Below are 23,290 nucleotides of genomic sequence, written 5' to 3' on the forward strand. Positions count from 1 at the left end.
AGCTGGCCGGCCATTTTGTTAGCTAGCGTGTGGCGATAGGGTTAGCTTTGCAGTCACTTTTTTCTGATGCTTCTGCTGTTATATTGCCGCAAATAGCATTCCCTATCGACATTTGTATTTGAGGGTAATTTTCGACAGCACTTTGTTAGACAGGAGCACTATTTGGGTGTTTGATGTCAGTAAAAACGCGTCAAACTGGATGGTCATTCATTTTTTCCAAGCTGTCTTGAGTTTGCTAGCTTGTTAGCGAGCCAGCTAACTTGCTTCAACGTGCTACCAGTGACGAATTTTAAAGAACTTGTAAGTTTTCATGGCCGCAAATATTAAACATTGGGGCAATCGGTGGCGGTGCGTCTTCTGCGTTTTATAAGATTTCGTTGTCTGCCTTTGAGTGCCCTTGCAGTTGAGTTGCGTCACCTTGCTAACTGGAGAAACTTCGCTAGAAACTCGCGTGCATCGTTACAGTGTTTACTGGTAACTTGAGCTCTAGCCTGGACCGGCCTTCAACCCCCTGGAGTCATGCCGTATTTATACATTCGTGTGGCCGAGGATGAAAATGAAGAGCCCATGGAGATCCCATCGGAGGACGACGGAACGGTCCTCCTGTCATCCGTGGCAGCGCAGTTCCCAGGGGCGTGCGGGCTACGGTACAGGAACCCGGAGACGCAGTGCCTGAGGGGGGTCCGGCTTCTGGAGGGCGTCCTGTACGCACCGGAGAACGACTGGGGAAACCTGGTGTACATCGTCAATTACCCAAAAGGTGAGACCAGGTTTGGTGGCCGGGACTTTGTCTCTGTCCAGCTTAACTTGAAATATGTAGCCTAGACAAGAGTGTTCTCATGAAGAATGATTGCTTGTTTCTACGGTAAACCTTAATCATTCATATTCTTTTCTTCAGTTTCACCAACATCTGATGCATCTGAGGCCGCGTCGATTTATGTTTCAGATAATAAAAGGAAGATGGAGGAAATAGATGCTGCCTCTGCAGTGAAAGTTAAAAGGGGCTTTCAGAAAACGTCGGATCTCATCGTTCTTGGGCTGCCGTGGAAAACGACAGAACAAGATCTGAAAGATTATTTCAGTACCTTTGGAGAAGTCATCATGGTACAGGTAAAACATCCTCATGCTGTTGGATATTTTTAGACCGCTCATTTGAGGATGTGCAGCTTGATTTAGTTTTTTTTTTTTTTTTTTTCTAAAATTGTATCTGTTTCGCTCCAGGTCAAGAGAGATCTAAAGACCGGCAACTCCAAAGGCTTCGGCTTTGTCCGGTTCACCGACTATGAGACGCAGATTAAAGTGATCGCTCAGAGGCACTTGATCGATGGTCGGTGGTGCGACTGCAAACTTCCTAACTCAAAGGTACCGGAGCAACATTACCGGAATCGAACCCAAATGATAGGCCGATAATGATGGCTGGGATTCAGTTGGGAGTGTTTTTGTGAAGAGAATCCAAAACGGAAAATTGTGAAAGTGAAAAATAGCAAGATTCCACAGCGGCAGCTGATCTCCGGCTTTTGTTGTCTGTCCTGCAGGCGTGTCCCGATGATCGTAAAGTCTTTGTTGGCCGCTGCACAGAGGACATGACGGCCGAGGAACTGAGACAGTACTTTATGCAGTACGGCGAGGTCACCGACGTCTTTATCCCCAAACCTTTCCGGGCTTTTGCGTTTGTCACGTTCGCGGATCATCAGGTGAGAGTCTGGAAAAGCGAGGAGCGACTTTGACCCGTTTGGGGTTCCGATACTAACGGTGCTGTGATTTGCTGTCCAGGTTGCTCAGGCCCTGTGTGGAGAGGACTTGATCATCAAGGGCGTCAGCGTGCACATCTCCAATGCCGAACCAAAACACAATAATAGTAGGCAAATGACGGAAGGAGGGCAGTCCGGGGCTGGTGGGTTCAGCCAGGGCTACGGCAGTAATCGTTCTGGGGCTAATTTAGCGGGGATGGGGCTTAACCCGGCCATGGTAGCCGCTGCTCTGCAGAGGAGTTGGGGGGTGATGGGCATGCTGGCTAACCAGCAGGGTCTGACCACAGCGGCGGGCACAGCCAGTACCACCCGTGATCAGACCTTCAGCTCTGCCAGCACCAGCTACAGCGGCCCCGGCTCAGCGGGCGTCAGCTGGGTCCCAGGCACTAACGCGGCCTCTAGTGGCGGCTTCAGTCCTGGGTTTGGTAACTCTGCAGAACCCAGCAAGTCTTCCAACTGGGGCATTTAGAACTTAGCGTTAGCCTTTTCTCTAGTCAAGCTAGGTCAGTCTGGTAAGTATAACTACAGGGAGAACTCTTTGTACCTTATTTGAAGACAAAATCGCCTTTTATTTTGTTTAAAGAGAATTTATATGAGACGTTTGAGCAGTTTTTGTAGTTGCACACTGAATGTGTCGCACTCTGTTAATGCGCATTTATGTTACATGTTGTGATCATGATCAAAAGAGCCCCTTTTCCCCATAATTCCTCATGTGTATGCGCCTGAAAGCATCATTTATTTAAAAAAAAAAAAAAAAAACTTTTTTTTTTGGTTGTCATCTTTTGGAACCGACCTGATGAAAATCTCTTCTGCAGTTCATCAAGCGTTCCCCAATTTCCCGGGAGGAATGGCCACACTGGCAGCAATGTTCAACAGATCTCAGTATCAGTTCCCCTCTTCCCATGTGTAAATGCTTTGACATCAAAGAACACAACTTCACTCTGCATTTACTGTGTGGACGGTGGGTGTCGTCTCCTTTCCATCTCCCCTTTATTAGGCATTAGTGTTTGGAGATCAGTGGTTGGTGAGAATGAGCCGTTATGAGAGCGAGCATGCGAGCGTGTGCTTGTCAGAGGAGACGAACCTGTGGATTTGTGCGGGCGCGGGCGCATCACGCCGCCGCTGTTGCCACCAATCCTCTGCAAGGTTCAAGCGCTGCGCCCGTCTGTACCTGGTACCTCTTGACTGTCTGAGTCTGATGTGCGTGCTGGCTGTCTGTGCTCCACTTCCTCCTCTGCTCTGTGTGGAAAGGCGACTCTGGAGCGAGCTCGGAGGGTGGCGTGTTGAGTGCTTGTTCCTCTGTGGAGGTTGTGTTTCTGACTCTGATTTGTGAGGAGAATAAGCAGAACCTGACGTATTTCTGTCTATGTGGATGACACTGAACTGCCCGCACTTTAATCCACATGTGTAGGGGCCTCGGACACGGACAGCCCAGGTTTTCGTCCAGGTTGGAGTCACTTGCAGAGGAGCTGAAGATGTCGGCGGGACTTCCACTGGAATTGTTGCATGACTGCCTTATTCCTGAAAAGGACCATCTTCACTTCGCTAGCAAGACCCCCTCTCTCGCTCTCTCCCCGCCCCACCCGACCACAGCGCTAAGAAAATTCTAGCGGACCGAACCCAATTGGGCCGAAGGCATTTGTCTCCACCCACAAACGCCACAAATTGACCCAGACTCACTCCCACCTCCAGCATCGCTCCGACTTGTGAAAGACAAAACCTGCCTTAAATTGAAAACCCTGCATCTCTGTCAGCGAATCGTCTCTCTCTGTCCTGATTAATCACCGATAACAGGATCGTATTTACGGCTTGGTTTCCCTTTGGTGTGAATCCTGAGGAGGCAGCGTGCGTCCTTTTTTTTTTTTTTCTTTCTTTTTTTGTTTTTGTTTGTTTCCTTTGTAAAGTGGTTCGATGTACGAACTGAGAGGTTATTAAATGGATTTTAACAACCAACCATGCCAGCAGGAGATCACTTTGTGTTTTGAACTATTTTAGTATTGGAGTGTAAAATAAAAGTTGAGTTTGTAATCACCTGGTTTGTCTCAGTCTAGATGTGCATACACATACACAGGAGAGCGCGGGAGGACTTTATAAGTTGTTTATTTCTTTTGTGTAGAACCCTGTCCATTAATAAGAAACAACACATATATATATTCATTATTATAAAGCTCGAAAAGTACATTTGATCCTACATTTATTAGTCTCCCTCAATGGCTTAATAAATAAGCTTATTCTATCTCATTTGCAAGAAAAGGCCATTTATTATTATTATGGGAAAAGAATTCAACGTTTTTAAATGTTAAATGACGTTCCGCGTCTCAACATTTAAAATCTTCAGAGAAGCTGCTCGGACCGCGTCCGTCGTGACCACGTGACTCCAATAAAGATTTGTCATCAAAGGAAACCTTTTATCTTTCCTGGCACCTCAAACATCCCGAATTAAGCTCCAACACCCTGAAATGGGGTACGTGGTTTGTGCTGTAATGTTTTGGGGGTTTTTTTCGGGGGGAAGGGGGTCGTCGCAGTCGCCATAGTTACTGTTGCGTAGTATGACGTTATTGCCCCGCACGTGACCCGTTACACATTATTATTCGGACTGATCAGCTAAATCCAGATAAATGCGACGGCTGAAGAGCACCGACGCGCAGGCGGTTGCGCCAGGTGTTAAATGTGAAGGTTGAAGGTTCTGTGGCGCGTGCAGCGATATGAGGCTTTGTTTGCCGTTAGGACGCAGGTGTGATTTCCCATAATTCCCCTCGGCATCCGGAGCCGACTGTCTCAGCAGGGATCAGAGGGCTGAGCGTTACGTTTTGCGTCTGAAGCCCTCATCAAACACAGTAGGATGTCAATGAATTACTGTCTTATACCTCTGCTCATTACTATAGCGGACAGGATCCATATCAGACTGTCATATGTTTAGAATTACAATAAAAACGAAATGTAAAAAAATGCATTTTGTAAGTTGTACTTTTAAAATGATTCAAATTCTCAGCAGCACTGATTGTATTATTAAGCGGCAGTGCTGTTTTGGTGTTTGGCGCCATCTGCCGGACATCGTGTGAATTGATGTAATTCCCGATGTCCTGTCATAAAGGTGTAAACAACTTTTGTTGTAAGTCTGGTCTTATTTTGGTGCACTTACTACCCCGATGACGACTCATATAAATTAAAGCTAAATTTACCAAAATTATTTAAACACGTACAGGATTGAGAAATCTATATGCTAAACATAAATGTAATCATTGAATCCTGTGAAGCAGGAATTTTAAGTTCTCCGACTGTATAATTACTAGTTTATTATTTAATTCCTCGAGTACTATGCCAACTTGAATTTAAATGCATATGAGAGATTTTAATCATCTGTTGCCCAAATTAGTGTCACAAACAAACAAAGAGTAAAATCCTGTTTACAGCAGAGAGTAAGGACCACACAAGCTAATTATAAAGGGATTAGATTCTTTATTTAGCCTAATACAGCACAGTGCACTGGCTAACTATAATCCAGTGTTACCACGGTGAACCCAGGGCCCACGGCACGGTTTGGCGTTAGCCTGAAAACCAGCATAAACATCAGGGTCTTCCTGGTGGATCCAGCAGCGTCTCCTCCTGTTTCCATCATCATCATCGAATTTGCTACAGTAAATCTTTTACAACACACATGATCTATCAGTCCTCCTGGTGATAAATAAAGATGGTTTTAAAGGAGTAGAAAGTCTAATTAAGGTAGCTGAGGTGGGTGGCAGAGATATTTATGACAGTATCTGATGGGTCATCTCGTGGCTCCTTGGTCTTTGGGGTGGCGTGGTCCTCATGCGTTGTAGGAGGAGGAGGAGACGTTTCCTCCGTGGCCGGTCCAGTTGGTGTGGATGAACTTTCCGGGGTTTGACAGCAGCTCGTACGTGTGCGCTCCAAAGTAGTCCCTCTGTGCCTGAAACGCAGAGCAACCACACTCGCATGAGACAAGAACAAGAGATTTGATGTTGTGTTCAGTTCCAGCGTCTCCGTCTGTCTCACCTGGAGGAGGTTAGCGGGTAACTTCTCGTGTCTGTAACCGTCGTAGAAGGACAACGCCGTGGTGAAACAGGGCATGGGGATCCCGTGCTGGACGCCCGTGCTCACTGTCCTGCGCCATGACGCCTGGGCAGGAACAGGAAAACAGGCTCATTTCATCAACAGAGGTTAAATCAGGAGAAGAGGAAATGCTTTGTTTCCTCGGGTGTGTGTTCATCTGGGTCTTACAAATGTGCGTTTGGACACTTCCTCATACCTGACAGTCCTGCACAGCCTGGCTGAAGAAGCTGTCCAGCAGCAGGTTCTGCAGCTCGCCGTCTCTGTCGAACGCCTCTTTGATCTTACCCAGGAAGACGCTACAGGGGGAGGGAGACGGGCGTTCAGCTCGTATTTCAACTGTGGAGTACGGCTCATTACCCAGCATGCTTTTCAAGCCGCCTCTGGTGGGTTTAAGCAACAGGCGTTTTCCCCACATTCAGTCTTCCTCATTTTACTTTTAGTCCGATTCGCACAACAGTTTCAGAGTTCATCATGTTTCTCATTCAAAGACGCGACAAAAAGGAAAGAAATGATTAAATGGTTAAATTGAGGCGCAACATCAGAAAATGCACTGATAATATTCTGACACAACGGTGGACATGAAGAGGACTTTTGTCCTCGGGGAGTTCGTGCTGAACCCGACCGCATGTCTCACACTGCTGGTGAAAGATGCGTGTTGACATGTGGGAATATTGCACCAGGGTCGGGTGGGGGGGGGCATGTTTTGACCACGTGAGGTTGAGGCGAACCTTCGGATGATGCAGCCTCCCCTCCACATCAGAGCGATGGCGCCGTAGTTGAGGGACCAGCTGAACTCTTTGGCCGCCTGGCGCAGCAGCATGAATCCCTGCGCGTAGGAAATGATCTTGGATGCGTAGAGAGCCTGCGGACACAGACGCACGCAGCCTTTTACGTCACTATATATTTGCCCCGAGACAGTTGATTGATGTTACTGTCTGTGTATTGATGCTTTTTACCTTTCTGATGTCCTCCAGGAACGCAGCCTTGTCGCCGCTGAATTTGACCCCCTGCGGCCCTGAAAGGCTGCGGCTGGCCTCCACTCGCTCCTCCTTGAGAGAGGACAGACATCTGGCGAAGACGGCCTCCCCTGAGACAAAGAGGAGAAGGGAGGGAGGAGAGGGGGAGGCGGAGGAAGGGAGACACCTTAAACCAGTGAAGAGTAACACAGAAACAGAAATGATCGCCGAGTCTCACAAACATGACTCAGCAGTTTTGTTTTGTCAGGAGACAATGAAAATTATTTTGGCGATGTAGCGCTGAGACCAGAGGTGATGGGGGCAATCGGACAGAACGTTGTGTTGTCGTCCACCGTCCCCATAAAGAGTGCTTTTTCCTTTTGAGGGCAGAAAATGCAGCCGAGCCCACTGGTCCCTCCTGTCCTCAGCTCAAACACAGGAGCCTTTTGTAAAGTCCCTATCTTACCGTCATCTATTCTCTCTCTCTGCACGCTGCGAGAGAGCAAACAGACCACGGCTCTCCAGTGTCCACAGCAGTTGCAACACTGGGCGTTCTTTCTTTGACCTGGACATTGATGAGGGTTTTGAAACCATCATGCAGCCAGAGCAAAGCTCAGCGCTGCAGAGAGCGCACAAATCCCCCTTATGTCACTTGACATGAGCAGACTGAGAGAAAAGCCTTCAAATCTTCTTAGCGGCTGCGCATTCATCGCATTCTGTCGAAGACGCCTCGGGGACAAGCTAAACAACTAGCCTCTCATTTCTGGGAACCATGTGGAAATCTCCCCGTGTGTTGTGCAACGGTTTTTGCAATGTCATTGTGACGGCAGAGGAAACCCGACACTTCCTCGTCTGTGACTTTACCGATCAGGGTGACGGGTGTGCCGTACTCCAGGGCTGAAATGGCCGTCCACTTCCCCGTGCCTTTCTGCCCGGCGCTGTCGCGGATCTTGGGCAGCAGGTGTGTGTTATCAGAGTCCCTGTACTTGAGGATGTTCGCCGTGATCTCAATCAGGAAGGAGTCCAACTCTGTCTTGTTCCAGTCGTCAAAAGCCTGAACACGAACAAATAAGCTCGTACGGATTACCAACGACGTGTGTAAATAAGCAAACAACAACGACGACGCGGTCGTCAAATCGCTCACCTGTGCCATCTCATCGTGGTTCATTTCCAGGACGTCCTTCATCAGGTGATACGCCTCACAAATCAGCTGCATGTCGCCGTACTCAATGCCATTGTGGACCATTTTCACAAAATGCCCGGCGCCCTCGTCTCCGACCTGCAGCGTCGAGGCCGATCATTGTGAGACGGGAGGATGATAAACACACCAAACCCCGAACCAATGAGGTGTCGCTCACCCAATCACAACAAGGCTCTCCCGTTCCAACCTTGGCCGCGATGCTCTGAAAGATGTCTTTGATGTGCGGCCTGAAAAAACAGAGAAATTTAACTGTGTATGCTTCATCCTATGGCAGCTCGGCTGTCCCCGACAGGTCGGGGTTTCATATTAGCAGTTTATGATGCATCAGAGAGTCTGTGAAGCCTCACCAGGCCTCCTTGTGTCCTCCTGGCATGAGGGAGGGTCCATAACGTGCCCCTTCTTCTCCGCCACTGACTCCGCTGCCAACAAACAGCAACCCTTTCTCTTTCAGACTCTTACAGCGCCGCTAAATGACAGAAACACCAGAGCTGAGAACAGCCTCTGTTCCGTAAGGTCCGCTGGTAAAAAGCGCTTCTCTGTCACCTACTGTTGTATCTCTGTACTCAGAGTTGCCACCATCGATGATGATATCCCCGGCCTCGAGTAGAGGAACCTCAAGGACAAATACACACCAGTTAGGACGGCGGGCCTCATTCACGAGTGATTTTAATGCAGCCGAGGACGCGGGGCCTACCAGTTTATCAATGAAGTCATCCACCGCCTGGCCGGCTTTGACCAGCAGGATGATCCTCCTGGGCTTCTTCAGCTTGGACACCATGTCCTCCAGAGATTCGGCTCCGATCACTTTGGAACCCTTCGCCTCATTCTTCAGGAAGTCGTGCACCTTGGACACGGTTCGATTGTAGGCACAGACCTGCAGAGAGAGGATTGCTGATTACTCCGAGGGAAAGCTGAATTACCAGGAGCGGTGCACCGGTCATGACCTTACCACAAAGCCGTGGTCATTCATGTTCATGATGAGGTTCTGGCCCATGACAGCCAAACCAATCAGTGCGATGTCTGCTCTGTGGAGAGAATGGGAGAATTTACATTCAATGTTTCGTGGAGCACCGGGTTACAGCCAGAACACGGCAATAGAAATTCCCCACCATTTCCTCCATTGTTGACATTCAGACTGTAGAAACTTTTTTCATTGAGAACGTATTTTCAACGTTTAACAAGCAGTGTAAACTAGTCAGAAGCTGCTGCTTATCGGTTAAGCAGCTAAACCATACATCAAACGGTATCATTTTTAGTAGTAGATTAGCTTGCACGCTGCTAGCTCAATATACTAAACTGTCTACCCCAAATATTCACGCGGAAAGAAAATCGACAAATTCTATATTCTACAAAGACCACACATAAATCATCACAAACTATCTAATTTCTCGACTGCACAAGAGTGTAAACCCGAATTTTTAAACTTACTCAGCCATGATGTTGTACGTGTAAAACTACTGTGAAGTAACACTGTTCGAATGACAGTCGAGCTCACTTCTCTCCACCTCAGATTTCTCTCACTTCCTCATTCTCCTCCCAGTGTGACGATCAACGGCGCTCGCGCACACCCACGTAGGGTTTCCACCAATCAGAAAGCGCTGGTCAAACCGTCGCGAGCGGTTTGCGGATTGTGATTGGTCCATAGACCTGAGCAGAGATCTCGCTTCTCTTATTGGCTGAATGAGACGCTGCACGCCTCAGGCCACACCCACAGCCCGATTTCTGTCGTTTATCGTGAGTTTAACAAAGATGGTGGCTGTAGTTTTCTTAAATAAAACATTAAAATTCGTCAAGCTACTCTTTTCCTTCAGACATATATTAACATGAAACCCGCAATGTGTTATGACAGCACACGTTAAACGCGAAAATTACATGACCTTTCATGTTATTTTTGATTTTCAGGTTTCACCTGATGGATCCGTGACAAATTATTTTTGTGAGTTAAATATAAAATAAATAGGGAATTCACCGCCACCAGACAACACTAATGGTTCACCAAGTATATTTTAGCATGTGACTCGTTTAGATCATGGTATAATTATAAGTTGTCATTAGTAAACAGGCAGGAATTGATCTGCTGAAGCACAGTTTGCACTTTTATTGTTGCCTTAGTTCACTAAACAATGGTGCAAGATTACCATACACACAATTAGGAGAGCTGCATGACACATCTATGCTATACAGCGAATGGATTATAATAATTACAAATACAGTAAACATATTTACATTTTAATTCAAGCTCCATACGACACAGATATTTACAAAATAATTATGAAAAAAATGAAACAGTCAGACAAATAATGTACAGTGTTAATATCACGGTTTGTCTTTTGGTGAATGAATTCAAAAGGGAAAAGCAGCTAACTGATATTTGTCAGAGGGGTCAGTGGGAAATATAACTGCTAATTTAGTTTTAAAGGCATCGAAAAAAGTGTTGAGGTGAGGAAAGACAACCAGCACAGCAATGACACACTATCGTTTTAGATTTCACTAGCTACTTTATATTTTATTCCCTGATATTAGAAAAAAAAAATAAAAATTAAAAACCAGCCTTACATTGTTAGAATTCAAGTGACTGTCTAGCATGAGCAGTGAGGAAATATTGTTCAAAAACTAAAGTAAAACTTGCACTAAAACCCTGAAAAGATGCAGTGGGTTACACATCACTTCTCTTTATAATCCTCTTTGTTAAAACAATGGGGGGGAAAAAAACATCTTCCCAGTACATTCGGCACTCTCCCAGTAGGAACTGGGAGAAGCTGTCACACCGTCATTTGGTTCCGATTCTGAGTAGAACAACTGAACTGCGCAGACTTTATTAGATCAGTTAGTTGAACCTTTTATTGATATGTGCAAAGAGCTGCAAACTAATATATACATTGCAAAAGATAAACACACACAATCCAAAATAAATTATCTGTGGAATGAAAATGTTTGCTCTGACATGCACATTGCACTGAGCCTCCATCAGTGCATAGCTTTTTTTTTTTCTTAATTTACCTTATTTTTAGGGGGATAAATATGCTTTTTTTCCCAGAAACTGAGCAGGTTTTAACTCTCTGACCTACAGGTTGGCTGACCTGAGACAGGCACGACAATATGTTGTGATATGTTGCCAATGGAGCCGCTGGTGCTCGTAACAGGCGGTGGTCGCCTCTGTTTATCCCCATTCAACCCTTTTGTCTGATGAAGTAGGCAAACGTCTGGTTGACCGGCCAGAGTTCTAAATGCCCAACTCCATGTCCCAAATCTGCCTGGTAACCGTTGAAACAGAGACGACGAAAGAATGTTACGACTCACCGGAAGCCAGATGCAGCAGCTACAATACAATCCACAGAGCAAATAATTTCATTAGTAATATTAGAACTAAAGTCCTTGTGTACATTTCATCTCTTTCATATCACTTCTCTCTTTTTGAGGAACATCTCCTGTGTAGCCTCGATGTGCGCTCGTCGGTTTTCCTGCCACAGATATAAACGTGTCATCTATCCGTGTTTTGCTATAGATATGTGTTAATGTGCAAAATTAAAAACCAATAAAGTTGGTTAGAAATTAATAAATAAATGCCCTCTGTTGCATTTCACGTCAAACCTCCCAATGGAATGATAAAGAAGATTCTTTAAAAAAAAACAAACAAAATCAACCCACCGAGCTGATAGCTGAGTTTTGTGGTTTCAAGTCAAAGTAAAGTGAAAATGTACATGATGGGTGACCTGTGGTGCACCTGAACATAAAGTACTTTATTATCACAACAGTGCAAACCATCATCCGTCCTACAGGCTACACGCTAGCAGCTTCAGCAATTAAATACTGGCTTCAAGGCTAAAGCGTTGCAACTTTACTCTCTTAACGTTCACTGTGTAGTTTGGTCTTCTGTGTCGGAGTAAATAAATTAAAACACCACATTGATCCTGGGACAGACAGTATGTACAGATCACGTCTGTCCTCCACATCATCACTGTTTGAAAGTCTGTTTTCTAAGAGAGAACAAACAAACACTGTTGAGATATTTTCATGTACCTTCAAATGACTTAAATTGCTGTGTCGCCTTCAGGCTTCGGTTTTTTGAAGATGTTTTCAGCTGACTTTATCAGCAGCAACAGATCTTTATGAGCCTTGTTTTCTGTAACATGATAACTGAGAAGTCAGTAACTGAGATATCATTATTTTCCCTTCAGTAAGCATAGCTACTATTATTTTTAGCATTTTTTTAAACAAGCAAACGGGGTGTTTTCCTGCAGGTGGTTGCACTGATAAAATTAAATTCTTAAGACGAATGACACTTAAATAGACGTTGCTTTACAGATGATTGGCAAACTGAAGATTAGTGGTCTGACAGAACAGCTCCGGAAGAATCGTGCACACACAAGTAGACTATTACAACATGCTACTAGTTAGGGAGTTTGGGAATGACAACGAAGCGGAATCAAAATTAGACCCAAACATTGTCGAACGAAAACACCAAAAGCTGAGGAGGAGGAGGAGGAGGAAGGGTCTCGGAGAGGAGGTGACAGAGGGATGTTGGAGGGGGGTGGAGGGGGAGGCAAATTCCCCTGGAACTGAAACTTGTAGTCGCATGAACGGAGACTTAAGCCACAGCTCTACTTACAAGAGAAACTGTCAAGAATCACAATGATTAATAAGTGTTAACACTTGGTATGTTCAAAGGCGTTCCACGGAGCACGGACGCCGTGGCTTCCTCCGTGTCGCTCCGTCAGTTCTTCGTTAGGCCGCTGCGCCTCCTCGCCAGCTTGGATCTGTGGGAAGATGAAGTTTACGGAGCGATGACTTGGGCATCAGAGGTAAAGCAACTGTCACTGATGGAGCAGGAGCTGGCGGGTACCTTATCGTTCCAGCCAGCAGAGGGTTAAAGGCGTAAAGCCAGTCGTTCATGTCTTTCTCGTTGAGGGCCTGGAGGAGGATTCCTCGATGCTTCGTGCACACAGCAAACGTGTTTGGAGTCTGAAGGAATAACAATATTTGCCGAACGTCACATTGTTATCTCAATCATCCCTTTTTTTTCTCCTCGATGTTAAAAAGAAACAACTGCTTTTTTGCTTTTGCATTTTTTTCTACATTGGGGTGCTGCGAGGGTACCTTCAGCATGGCCTGCTGGTCTTCACTGTACTCCACCTGAGCAGTGGACAGGTTGAGGACGCCACGTTCCACAGGGTCCTTGTCGCTGTTGTAGATGAAGACGTAGGGCCGACGCACCACCACGAAGTGCTTCACCCACGAGTTGGAGCGCGGCTCCATGAAGCTCAGGAAGCCTTTCTTGGATACTACCGATCTACAAAAAGGACACGGCGTCTTAACCTTCCCAGAGGAGAGGAGACAGCTCAGGAGTTCGAGTCAACTCGGATGATTTTGGCTTCAGCGTGGAAACAGAAACCTCTGCTTTTGTTTGAGGTGTAATGTGGCATCACCCCAGCTTTAAGTAAAAAAGGAAGACTTGAAATCACCACCAACTGAACAAACATGTCTCAACACCCACCCTGGCCTCATCTCTTCAATATCAGGCACCAAGTTGAGGAACTCGTTCTTTCCTGCCCGTGCAAGGTAGGAAGTCTCCACAGACGGAACCATCGGGAAGTTCTCGTAGTCTGAGTAGGAGGGACTGGAGGCACGGGAGTTGTTCTCTGGAGTCCTGAGGAACAAATAAAGTCAATAAATGTTCTTAAAAAGGAAGAAAATCTAAGGTTCTATTGTATAAATTAGATTTGATATTTCAATCTCTAGGTCAAAGAATTTACTTTTGGTCTATGGAACCACAGCGGGAGTCGGCGAGGGAGGGGCACGTGGAGGAGGGGGTGAGAGTGGCGCTGCTGAAGCTGGTCACTGATGGGTCACGTCCCAGGGCTGAGATATCGGACAACTGAACATAAAGAAACCAGAGGGGAAAATAGTGGTGATACAGGCTGATGAGGCAGTTACACTCCAATAATTCACCTTTTTGTTGAGTCCAACAGCCACTCTGGACAAAAGCAGGATAAACTACAAACAACTACAACTGAGGAATGTTTTGGAACGGAACTCCTCGAAGTCCTGAAGCTCCTTCTGATTGTGGTCCAAAGTAAACTCTCTTAACTTACTTTCATGTAACAATAGCAGCTTTTCCCCCTGGACCATCAGTTTCCCCTTTAAATCATCCATAAAGATTTCACAAAATCATTTGAAATATTGAGAGTTTTAAGCCTGGAAACAAGACAGCAGCTACCAAGTTCCTGATCATTAATTATTTAAATCCATGCTAAAAATACTGAGAAAATGGACTCAACCCCAAAATGTACTCCAGTATTTCTGGGAAAGAAAAGAATCAGAAACCCCACTTGCTGTTTAAATCCTTAGCAACAGTGCTGATATATCATCATCTCTGCCCATTTTCTGTACTGTCTGCAACCCTTGATCCTGGCCTGCAGCTGCATCAGCTGACAGCCAGAGTGTGTGTGTGTGTGTGTTGTGTGTGTGTGTGTGTGTGTGTGTGGCAGCGGGGGGGGGGGGGGCAAGAAACTTTTTTATTGGTAGCAGCAGGCTTCAGCAATCAGAAACATGTGATGCTTTAGGAACACGGGCACAACAATAAACAGTCGGCCCGTGTTGAGGCTTCACAATCAAATGTAGCGTTTCTACATTTTATTGCCTAAACCAAAGAAATGAAGCCCATTCTTTTGTTCATTCTCCAGCTGCAGCCTCGGTGACACAGAGGCTTCTAGAACACACGACGCACACAGGCACAACTCCTTCTGTAGCCACCCACAGAAATGTGTTCTTCCATTAGACATGCTGTACAAACCTATCATCAGACCTGCAGAAGGCAAGAGCAGCGAGGTGGAAACGCCCCACTTTTTTGCACATTACAAGTATAATTTGTGCATTTTTAAATCAGCCCTGTTGTGCAAAGTAGCAACAGAGCCTGACCAAGCAGGTCACAGCTCACCTTGCAGTCGCTGATGCTGTTGACCACTTGGTTGTATTCACTGTTGAAGGTGTGTGTCAGGAGGCGCAGGCACTGCAACAGCACAGAGATGTGACGGATCAGTTGACAGCAGGGAGCCAGTCATGGTGTGACGGCGCAGCGGCTCAGCCCGAGTCATCACCATCTGTGGCTCCGCTCTCACCTTGGTGGCCAGCTCCTTCTCACGATCCACCAGGCTCTCTATGTCCGTTGAGTCGTAGCCGCTGCTCTCGCTGGGGGTGATGGCACTTTCATAGGTGGTGCTGGAGATCTGGGAGGAGATGGATGTGGAGGTGGACAGGGTCCCCGAGCTCATGCTGGGTGACAGCAGCTCACTCAGGGATTTGGTGGAGGGAGCTGGGTTGGTGTCACCCAGTTTCTCCCTCAGCAGCAGCAGGTGGCGGGTTTTCTCCACCTGGATGATCGACGCGAGTATGGTGAGTGTATTTATGGTCCGTGGGGTAAAGGCGGGGACGAGACAGGCGGGTCAAATCAGGGATTTTAAAGACCCACCTCATGCAACTGCTCCATTTTCTCCAGCTCCCATTGGTGCTCCACGATCAGACTGTCTCCTCTGGGCCTCCACCCGGCCAGGTTCTCCTCTCCACGCACGTAAGCCACGGATGTGTCCAGCACCTTTCTCCTCCTCCGCTGCATCCCTGCAAAGGAAAAAACATCATCACTGCACCAACGCTCTTACATTGGAGGCCAGGAAGCTTCTACAAAGAGGGTTTGGGGAAGGCTCACCTGGACTTCCGGTGTCAGACATCTTACACAAGCTCAGCTCGTAGATGCCAGTGACTCGATTGCTGTAATGGAGGAAAGGTTGATTCGATTTAAGTCAATGTCGACCATGTAACAGGATCCCCTTTTTTTAAATTGGGTATTTAGAAGAACCTAAATATAATGGGTTAAAGTTTTATACCAGTCTGGGGTTTTGGAGTATCCGCTCACAAACAGGTTCCTGAGGGACCGAGGAGGGGAGATCTTAGCGTCTCGGGAGTAGAAGACCATGCAGATGTCTTTGGTAATAATAGCAGGCTGGATGCAATGGTCCAACTGTGAGGAGAGGACAGCATGTGTTCGTGTGTCGGTATCTGTACGGATATAAGACAACTTTACAGCATATAAAACAACACAGAATGCTTACTGACCTCGAGATATGCGGACAAAGTCATGTAAATCTTCTCGCCATAAGGAGTGACTCGGTTCAGCAGTAGGGAGTTGTGCAGGGAGCTGTCCCACACAGCCTCGAAGCGGTAGAAAGTCCTGAGCGGGTAATTGAAGAATTTTCAGGTGAAATTTTTAACTGTTGGCTAAACTTGCATGTACAAGTGTGCAGGATCCTTCTGGGATCAGGAGTAGTGACTAAGTTACAGTGTGCAGTGACTGAACTGACCCTCCATCCTATTGTCATGATATAATGTGAGAAACAACATGTGAAGTGCTCGACTCAGACTCAGGATTCACAAAAGATTAAAATAAATGTGCAGAGTGCTCCTTTAAATGTCCAGAGGACTGATTGTTATGAAAACCATCTTCTCCCTTGAATACTATAGAGGCAATATACTTCCTAGTGTTGGCAGCAGGGGGAGCTCTAAGCCCCAGATTAGCAGCCCTGCTCAGGCCTCAATGGCCCTGCTTGTTCCTGAATCACACAGTGAATAATAGCTGAGAAGAAAGCATTCATCCGGAATCTTTGGGCTACGGGAGATCCACATATCACGACACAAATGAATGCAAAATGGGGAGGGGAGGGGGTGCATTTGCATGTCCGGCTACCTTTATTTGAACAGAGGCTTGAAACTGAATTGCTATATAATAAAGAAAATAAAGGCAGACCGAATGCAACATTCCAACAAAGAAACACAGAACGACAAGAACTAATTTCTATTAATCTATGGGACTGAAGAGAAGCATAATGTTCTTTCAGATAAAGAACCTTATGTTCTCTGGTAAATTATACCTATCAATATCCTTATCAATAGAAAGCCTGAGTGCAATCCAGCCGCAGCAGGAGGAAGAAACAGAGTGTACAGAAAGAAAGAGAGAAGCACAGACAATCAGGCAACAGGGAAAATGGAGCAAAATAACAGCATGAAAACATCATGCAATGTTTACCCTCTGCCAGAGCAAATATTAAGACAAAGACACGGAAATACACCTGTTTCCTAATGAAAAATATCAACCAAAATATGGGGTAGTAATTTAACAAAAGGCTTGGAAATGAGAAAACAAACAGAATGTCAGCAAACATCCCGTATATACACAGTATATACTGCTCTTTGGGTAAAACTGGATTTCAAACAAACAGTGTGATTCCAGCTACCTGTTGGAGTTGTGAGACGACTTGATGTTCTTGGCAGAGATGATGTTGAGGGAGAGAATGCCATCAGAAGCCCTGTCGTCCACTTCAGCCTTGTTCCTGATGCGGCCTGGCGGCGCCAATGTTCGAGACGTGCAATTAATTCATAATAAACTAAATAAATGCCACATTGTTCTTGTATGAGCCTCTTGGAAAATAGTTTATATTCCAAAATGTGATGTGTCATTATTTCATCTTTTAGCCACAGCATGAAAGCAGTTTAAAGAATGATAAACAGAAACCATTGGAACCATGACTGAGGAACCAGTGAGAGCCTAACAAATGGATTTTATTTAGACAATAGAGGCTGTAGAGATGGTATAAATGGTCTGCTCACCTACTACCAGCTCTCGAACATCCTTCCAGTGTAGCTCACTTCCCTTCTCGTGAATGAGAGTCACTGTGATTCTCCTCTGGATTCCCTGCAGGACAGGATGACAATATGATGTTTAGCTAGAACCGGCTTAATATTTTTGTCCTATTTCATTTAAGATATACAGGTAACAAAATGCTAGAGTTGTATAGAGCTGTGGAGACTGATGGTACCTGGTGCAAGAGGTAGGTGCCATGGCAGGGCAGTCCTCCACTGTGATCCACTATAGCTGGGATGTACCTTAGAGAAGAAGTTCACGGTATTTTATTGTGTCAATAGAATGGCTAGTTAAGTCAACCCAGTCAACACTCACTCTCCTGTGGGCTCCAGCTCACTGATCTCAAACCAGACCAGAAGATCGTACTTGCTCACGCACTGACCCAGGTTGGACTTGGTGATGGTGTTCAACTTGGTAGCTGGAACTGATAATAACACAAAGACTTGATATTCTTATGCAGGTAAATTCCCCTTTTCAGGAGCATTTATCAAAATAAGAAAGAAGAAGTGAAACAAACAAGGTTTTAAAATGTGATGATGAACCGGAAACCAAACACAAGTATAATCCCGGTCATTGAGGTAGCCATACGTGGAAAGAAAATATTACAAACTAGTGAAAAGCACAAAGATAACATGAAGAGTTAATTACACAAGCACTGGCAGCACAGCACCCTGCAGCCTGACACTTCAGGATTATAATCCTGTTCAAACAGGCTAATCTCTGAGCCACACAGCTACATTCACTTCACTAAAATTAATATTATTCCATGCGAAAACGTCATTAATTATCAGCAGCTCAGCCTATTAAGCTGATTTATGCTGTGACTGTCAGGCTTGTGATCTTCTATCATTAGAACACATTTTAATATATGGCTTAGGATTCTAAATGCACAAGAGATTTCCCTGAAGGTGTCAACTCAGGCAAGTTTCTGAGGTACAAGGAGGGTTGGGACTACACCGGGAGACCGAAGGAGTTCTGCAGCTAAATGCAGCACAAAGAGGCACTGCAGAGATCGGTAATGCTAATGTCTGCAGACCCCGAGCACCAAAGGGGCAAAGCACAGCTATGCTAATCATCACTTCACAGGAACTACACTGTTTTCTGTACCAACCATGGTGCCGGGGGACAGTTAGCACCAGGTCACATGGCATCGGGAGGAATGGGAAGTGTGAGAGCTGGTCAGCCTCGTCTTCCAGACTGGCCATGGCGGAGGAGGCCAGGGCGTTGGCATGCTCAGACAGTGTGTCCAGCACTTTGCCGTGCACATAGTTGCTCATAAGGTAGCGGACCAACTCTATCTTACGGGCGTGGTCTGTGTTTTCAAGTGCACAGTTTCGCAGCAATATAAAGAAAGGATGGAAAAGCATTAAAGTGAAGGCAGAGTTGTGTAAGAGGATTACATATGGTGGGAAAAGATGTTAAAAGGATAAATAACAAAACAAAGCAATTGCAAAAAATGAATCAGCAGATGAGGGATGCAGATAAAAGGCAGAGACACTGAAATGAAGATGGAAGCACTGTTGATAAGGTGCAAATCCCTACCTGGTTTAGACAGAGGCATTGGAATAGGATAGTATTTCCTCGACTGTGTTGGAGGACTGTGAAAAAATAGATACAGTTGCAATCAAAAAGAAATTTCTCACCTAGAAATATGAATTATTACAGCATAAGAAACATGAGAAAACATTAGGCATTTTCTTATTAACCCCACAGACCTGATGAGCTCCTGGCCATGAAGGTGCAGCGGGTGTTGCTGGTAGTGTCCAAACACTTCAAACACAATGGGCTTACTCTTGATGTACTCGATGAAGGACTCCGTGACCTCAACAGAAATCTGCTCCGACAACACGACAGCACGAAGAGCTGGTTAAAACTGTTGTTATTAAAGTACAGCTTCTTTGTGTTTGGGTTGACACTCACATTCTGGACGTGGTAAAAGCCCAGGGGAGCTCCTTTCCCTGCGTTCTTCAACGGCTCAGTGGAAAAAGCTTCATCGTGTCGATGTAGGAAACTGACAACAAAGAAAAGACTTTGTTTTTATTTTCTGACGAAGGACTTAATCATTAGGACTGGTATCATTTTCAACAAAACTCTTTAATTCAACTTTAATTGAAAGGTGGCTGCCATTTCTATATTCTCTTTCTGAGGAATGTTGACTTACTTGAACTGACAGAAGATGTCTGCGTACTCAGGTTGGACACCGCTAGCCTGTAGCACAGTGACACGGAAAGTAAAGATGCTTCCAACTTCCAGCTGACCTGCCAGACCCTCACGGATCAGTTTGGTGTCTGCGATGTTGCCCAGTTTGAGGTCTACGGAGTCACAGAGGGGGTGTTAGGAGGAACTGTGGTGTGATGCATTGAAAGTGACTGGTGACTGTTCTTTTTATAATCTGTATAAGAATTGTTAAAGCTGCAGGGAAGATTCTGCACACTCCCTCATAACCTTCAACAGGACCACGTGCCAAGTATATTTTTCCTTTTGAGAAAGAAGATCAAAATTTACTTGAAAGAGGAAAGTCTGCAGCCGTACCAATGTCATTGATTCGATTGAGCTCCTCTGAAGGTGTGATGACCTCCGAACTTTGACCCTGACCCTCAACAATGCGCAGCTCTTCCAAGGACATACCAGAGCGGGTCATGACAGTAGAGGGAAACTCGTTCTGATTGGAAGACAAGAAGACACAACAATAAACAACTTAAATGAAACAGGAAAAGAGGAAACTCCCAAAAAAAACAGTTCCCCTCAACGTGTTTTCTCTCTGTTTCACAGGCACACACAAATATTTAAGACCATAAAGCAGCTTTTTATCTGCCTTTGAGCTTACCTTTTTAAAGTATTCGTCATCAAAAGAGATCTTGGCAGTTCCTGACTGTCTAACTCCTGAACCGTAGTCTGGAGCCTCCTCATCAGCTACAAAGAGCAAATGTTTCTCAGATCAGATCAAACAGTTAAAATGCCTTAAAAGAACAAAAGGAAATTTTACTGTAAATTAGTTGTATATTTGAATCTGCACCATAAACACATAGGATGGAGACGAAAATCATCATTCATTATCACAGCGAGAAAGCCTTAAAATGAAGGGTTTGCTGCACACAGGAGGGCGTTGTGTGAACCCAACAGTCTTGCTCATCACGGAATCTCATTAATTACTCACCAGCTATAGCCTGGACTCCCACCCGCAGGAAACCACGCACCTCGCCCTTCTCTGTTACTATGGCAACACGGTGCACCAGTGGAACAGAGTACAGCAGGTTACTCAGGTACACAAAAGCTCTGCGAGTAAAAGAAAAAGGAGGAGAGTGAAAATCAGGGGATAGTGCAGAGTTGACCGACTTTTTTGGAATTTCTGCCACATGATACATCCCATCTGATGTATTTATCTACAGAGAATAAATCTGATGTCTACTGAAAACGCTTGTAGACATACATACTATAAAGGGAACAAATGTGTGATTAGGATATATTAATCACTATAATGACAAACGGTCAAAACAAATTAGTCACATTTGTTATGAAAAGAAAAAAAAAGGACAAAAACATAAATTCAAGCAAGCTCCAGGGTACCGAATGCAGCAGCATGTTAAACCATCACTTTATTTTTGAACTGTGGGGAAATGCAAGGAGACGGCAGGTCTCCGGGGATGCAGCAGTAATATCCAGTTTATTGCAGTGAGTTATGATGATGTTAGCCTGTCGCTAACATTTTGTTTATATAAATCTTGGCTTGTTTTGCTGCACCTCTGGTGACTGCCTTCTCTGTCTGCCCCCCCCCCCACAACCACCTCACAGGCTCAAGGACAAGATGGAGGGGGGAGATCAAGCCGTAAAATCTCTGAAGTCACTGTGACGAAGGGAGCCGAGTCGTTTGAGAGTCTGGTCGGCTTCTAGCCCGCATCGATCTGCTGCCTCATTCTAAAGCACACGCCGGTTTTGAGTGAGCTGTGATGTTCACAGCCATGAAACAAAACGGCCTCAGCATGTGTGTCAAAATGTCGACCCCCGCTGCAGCCTATGGTTTCATCCGGATGAGGATTTTAAACAAAAACAATCATGATGGTCAACAACTACCGAGTGAATTTACATATGGTACATTTCAAAAGCAATGTTAAAAACAAGGTCACAGCTTTAAACAAAAATATGTTTAAAAAAAAAAAAAAAAAACTTGGACAGAAAATATATGTACCGGTATGTCAAACACAGATGAGTTAATACATCCAGAGCAGTGGTGGTGACTGGAGAGGAGACATCATGCTGGGAGGATGTGAGGAGAAAAAGATGTTGGCTTTTCAATTTTTAGAAAGTGGGTTCTAAATTAAAATCACACAAAGAACGCCTGTGGGCACAGAGGTACGGACTAATCATGTTAATGCTAATGAATGCATGATCTGCTTCTGAAACATTTTTATTTTTCCACTAAGGGGAAAGCTTCACTGATGAGTTAATAATCTTATGTTTAATGCATTCCCTTGCATCTTATCAAAATACAGCTAAACCCAATACGGTATTAATCAATGTATCTTCTGGTAAGCAGAGATGTAAACGGCGAAGAAACATGTTTTCATGTTGCACAGCCTCCTTTGCTTCATGGGACGCTGCTTTCCACATTAAACCAAGCCAGCATCCACCCCAGAGCACCGTCCCAGCCTGTGTGCAGGTGATGTGAGGTCAGCACTGCTGGTCACCAACCTTCCCACCAGGATGAACCAGGGGGAGCGGTCGTAGAACGGGTCCTGGCCATCGCTGAAGATGTCGGAGCCCTCCTCCGTGCCGGCGTCCGAGCTGGTGTCGTCCACGAATGCCTCGTCGTCGATTAAATCGGACATCTCGCTCTGACGCTCGTCTGCCATCTCAGTGATCTCCGAGTCGGTGGTGGAAAATGTGGGGGAGGGCGTGCGGTCGGCCAAGTGCTCATTGACACAACCGTGGAAGATGGGGGAGCTGAGGGGATGATTGTGTGGGTACACAAATGAAGGACAGGTGGGGTAGCAGAACAGTTAAACAGGCAACTGCAGCAGAGAAGAATATTACACTCTTAAAATGAACATAGAACTAAATAGGATTTATATACAGAATATGAGGAGGATTAATTTTGTAAGGATCAAGTATCAAAAATGTGTCAAGGCAGTTTATGGAAACTATTACACAGCAAAATGGAACGTAACTGTAATAGGATTAACACAGGAATCTAACGTACTAAAGAGGATAAAACGCATAATGTTACAAGTTTTCTTTTCATCCAAATCTGCTGTGCTGTTCAGAACTTTTAAATGAAGCAACAGCATTAAAAAGATGAAAACAGCAACAAACATAAAAAAATAACACAATGGGAAAAATGGATTAAAAAGTAAAAACAGACAAATGGACACTAATGAAAACTGAAGTAAAAACACCATTGAAGAAAATAAAAATGAACATTACAACATAAAATGTTTGGGAACAGAAAATATGGAACATAAGGGATAAAACAAGATGACAATGACTTTTAAAACAAAATTGAGGATGAAAGTGAATCAACAAAACACGTTTTATTTGATGAAAAAATTGATTCCAAGTTGCTTAATGGAAACAGTGTCAAATTATTACTAAAAAACCCCAAACCTGACAAACAAGAAGCAGC

General features: G+C 45.2%; 3 protein-coding genes across 29 annotated transcripts in view; 1 reads left to right on the forward strand and 2 right to left on the reverse strand.

Moving 5' to 3' along the window:
* Positions 1-22: 22 nt before the first annotated feature.
* tardbpa (TAR DNA binding protein a) lies at positions 23-3,782 on the forward strand. 8 transcript variants are annotated; one of them, XR_008951742.1, is made up of 7 exons: positions 24-760; positions 947-1,110; positions 1,222-1,362; positions 1,536-1,694; positions 1,774-1,858; positions 2,567-2,712; positions 3,163-3,782. XR_008951742.1 is itself a non-coding variant. In XM_057040992.1 (6 exons), exons 1-6 carry the CDS (start codon positions 520-522, stop codon positions 2,659-2,661), a joined length of 969 nt encoding a protein of 322 aa, XP_056896972.1. In that variant the 5' UTR covers positions 25-519; the 3' UTR covers positions 2,662-3,782. The 8 variants fall into 8 exon arrangements, 5 of the variants coding, with proteins under 5 accessions (XP_056896971.1, XP_056896970.1, XP_056896972.1 ...); XR_008951739.1 differs by having other exon boundaries at positions 26-760; positions 899-1,110; positions 1,774-1,894; XR_008951741.1 differs by having other exon boundaries at positions 26-760; positions 899-1,110.
* A 1,408-nt stretch (positions 3,783-5,190) lies between these two features.
* Positions 5,191-9,548, reverse strand: pgd (phosphogluconate dehydrogenase). Its single transcript, XM_057039795.1, has 13 exons — positions 9,408-9,548; positions 8,929-9,004; positions 8,674-8,853; positions 8,527-8,592; positions 8,327-8,445; positions 8,137-8,206; positions 7,923-8,057; positions 7,643-7,832; positions 6,779-6,909; positions 6,551-6,684; positions 6,019-6,118; positions 5,766-5,888; positions 5,191-5,679 (listed from the first exon to the last, which is right to left on the reverse strand). The coding sequence occupies exons 1-13, from the start codon at positions 9,413-9,415 to the stop codon at positions 5,560-5,562; spliced, it is 1,452 nt and encodes a 483-aa protein (XP_056895775.1). The 5' UTR covers positions 9,416-9,548; the 3' UTR covers positions 5,191-5,559.
* Positions 9,549-10,048: 500 nt separating this feature from the next.
* kif1b (kinesin family member 1B) overlaps positions 10,049-23,290 on the reverse strand; it is a 41,409-nt gene continuing 28,167 nt past the window's right edge. For 9 of the 20 annotated variants that reach the window (XM_057039777.1, XM_057039776.1, XM_057039784.1 and 6 more), the window contains 24 exons: positions 22,360-22,611; positions 20,828-20,946; positions 20,498-20,583; positions 20,203-20,332; positions 19,832-19,982; positions 19,591-19,681; positions 19,386-19,504; positions 19,213-19,268; positions 17,986-18,094; positions 17,846-17,912; positions 17,637-17,721; positions 17,264-17,369; positions 16,901-16,927; positions 16,089-16,203; positions 15,860-15,993; positions 15,682-15,743; positions 15,448-15,593; positions 15,098-15,349; positions 14,917-14,988; positions 13,733-13,854; positions 13,474-13,626; positions 13,077-13,269; positions 12,823-12,941; positions 10,049-12,736 (listed from right to left, as the gene is read on the reverse strand). In XM_057039777.1, the coding sequence (XP_056895757.1) occupies positions 12,694-12,736; positions 12,823-12,941; positions 13,077-13,269; positions 13,474-13,626; positions 13,733-13,854; positions 14,917-14,988; positions 15,098-15,349; positions 15,448-15,593; positions 15,682-15,743; positions 15,860-15,993; positions 16,089-16,203; positions 16,901-16,927; positions 17,264-17,369; positions 17,637-17,721; positions 17,846-17,912; positions 17,986-18,094; positions 19,213-19,268; positions 19,386-19,504; positions 19,591-19,681; positions 19,832-19,982; positions 20,203-20,332; positions 20,498-20,583; positions 20,828-20,946; positions 22,360-22,611 (2,809 nt within the window). In that variant the 3' untranslated portion in view covers positions 10,049-12,693. The remainder of the gene's footprint in view (positions 12,737-12,822; positions 12,942-13,076; positions 13,270-13,473; positions 13,627-13,732; positions 13,855-14,916; positions 14,989-15,097; positions 15,350-15,447; positions 15,594-15,681; positions 15,744-15,859; positions 15,994-16,088; positions 16,204-16,900; positions 16,928-17,263; positions 17,370-17,636; positions 17,722-17,845; positions 17,913-17,985; positions 18,095-19,212; positions 19,269-19,385; positions 19,505-19,590; positions 19,682-19,831; positions 19,983-20,202; positions 20,333-20,497; positions 20,584-20,827; positions 20,947-22,359; positions 22,612-23,290) is intronic. The other 11 variants (XM_057039786.1, XM_057039783.1, XM_057039785.1 and 8 more) reach the window with 3 other exon arrangements.

Source organism: Takifugu flavidus, chromosome 8 (assembly GCF_003711565.1).
Source record: "Takifugu flavidus isolate HTHZ2018 chromosome 8, ASM371156v2, whole genome shotgun sequence".
Taxonomy (NCBI): Eukaryota; Metazoa; Chordata; class Actinopteri; order Tetraodontiformes; family Tetraodontidae; genus Takifugu; species Takifugu flavidus.

Excerpts from the sequence above, each read along its gene's own strand:
- tardbpa (XM_057040990.1), top strand. The coding sequence starts at position 520 with ATGCCGTATTTATACATTCGTGTGGCCGAGGATGAAAATGAAGAGCCC. Across the intron at positions 1,111-1,221 it reads GAGAAGTCATCATGGTACAG|GTCAAGAGAGATCTAAAGAC; the intron begins GTAAAACATCCT and ends GTTTCGCTCCAG. Across the intron at positions 1,695-1,773 it reads TCACGTTCGCGGATCATCAG|GTTGCTCAGGCCCTGTGTGG; the intron begins GTGAGAGTCTGG and ends TTTGCTGTCCAG.
- pgd (XM_057039795.1), bottom strand. Across the intron at positions 8,446-8,526 it reads CTGAGTACAGAGATACAACA|CGGCGCTGTAAGAGTCTGAA; the intron begins GTAGGTGACAGA and ends TCTGTCATTTAG. Across the intron at positions 8,058-8,136 it reads GAGAGCCTTGTTGTGATTGG|GTCGGAGACGAGGGCGCCGG; the intron begins GTGAGCGACACC and ends TCGACGCTGCAG.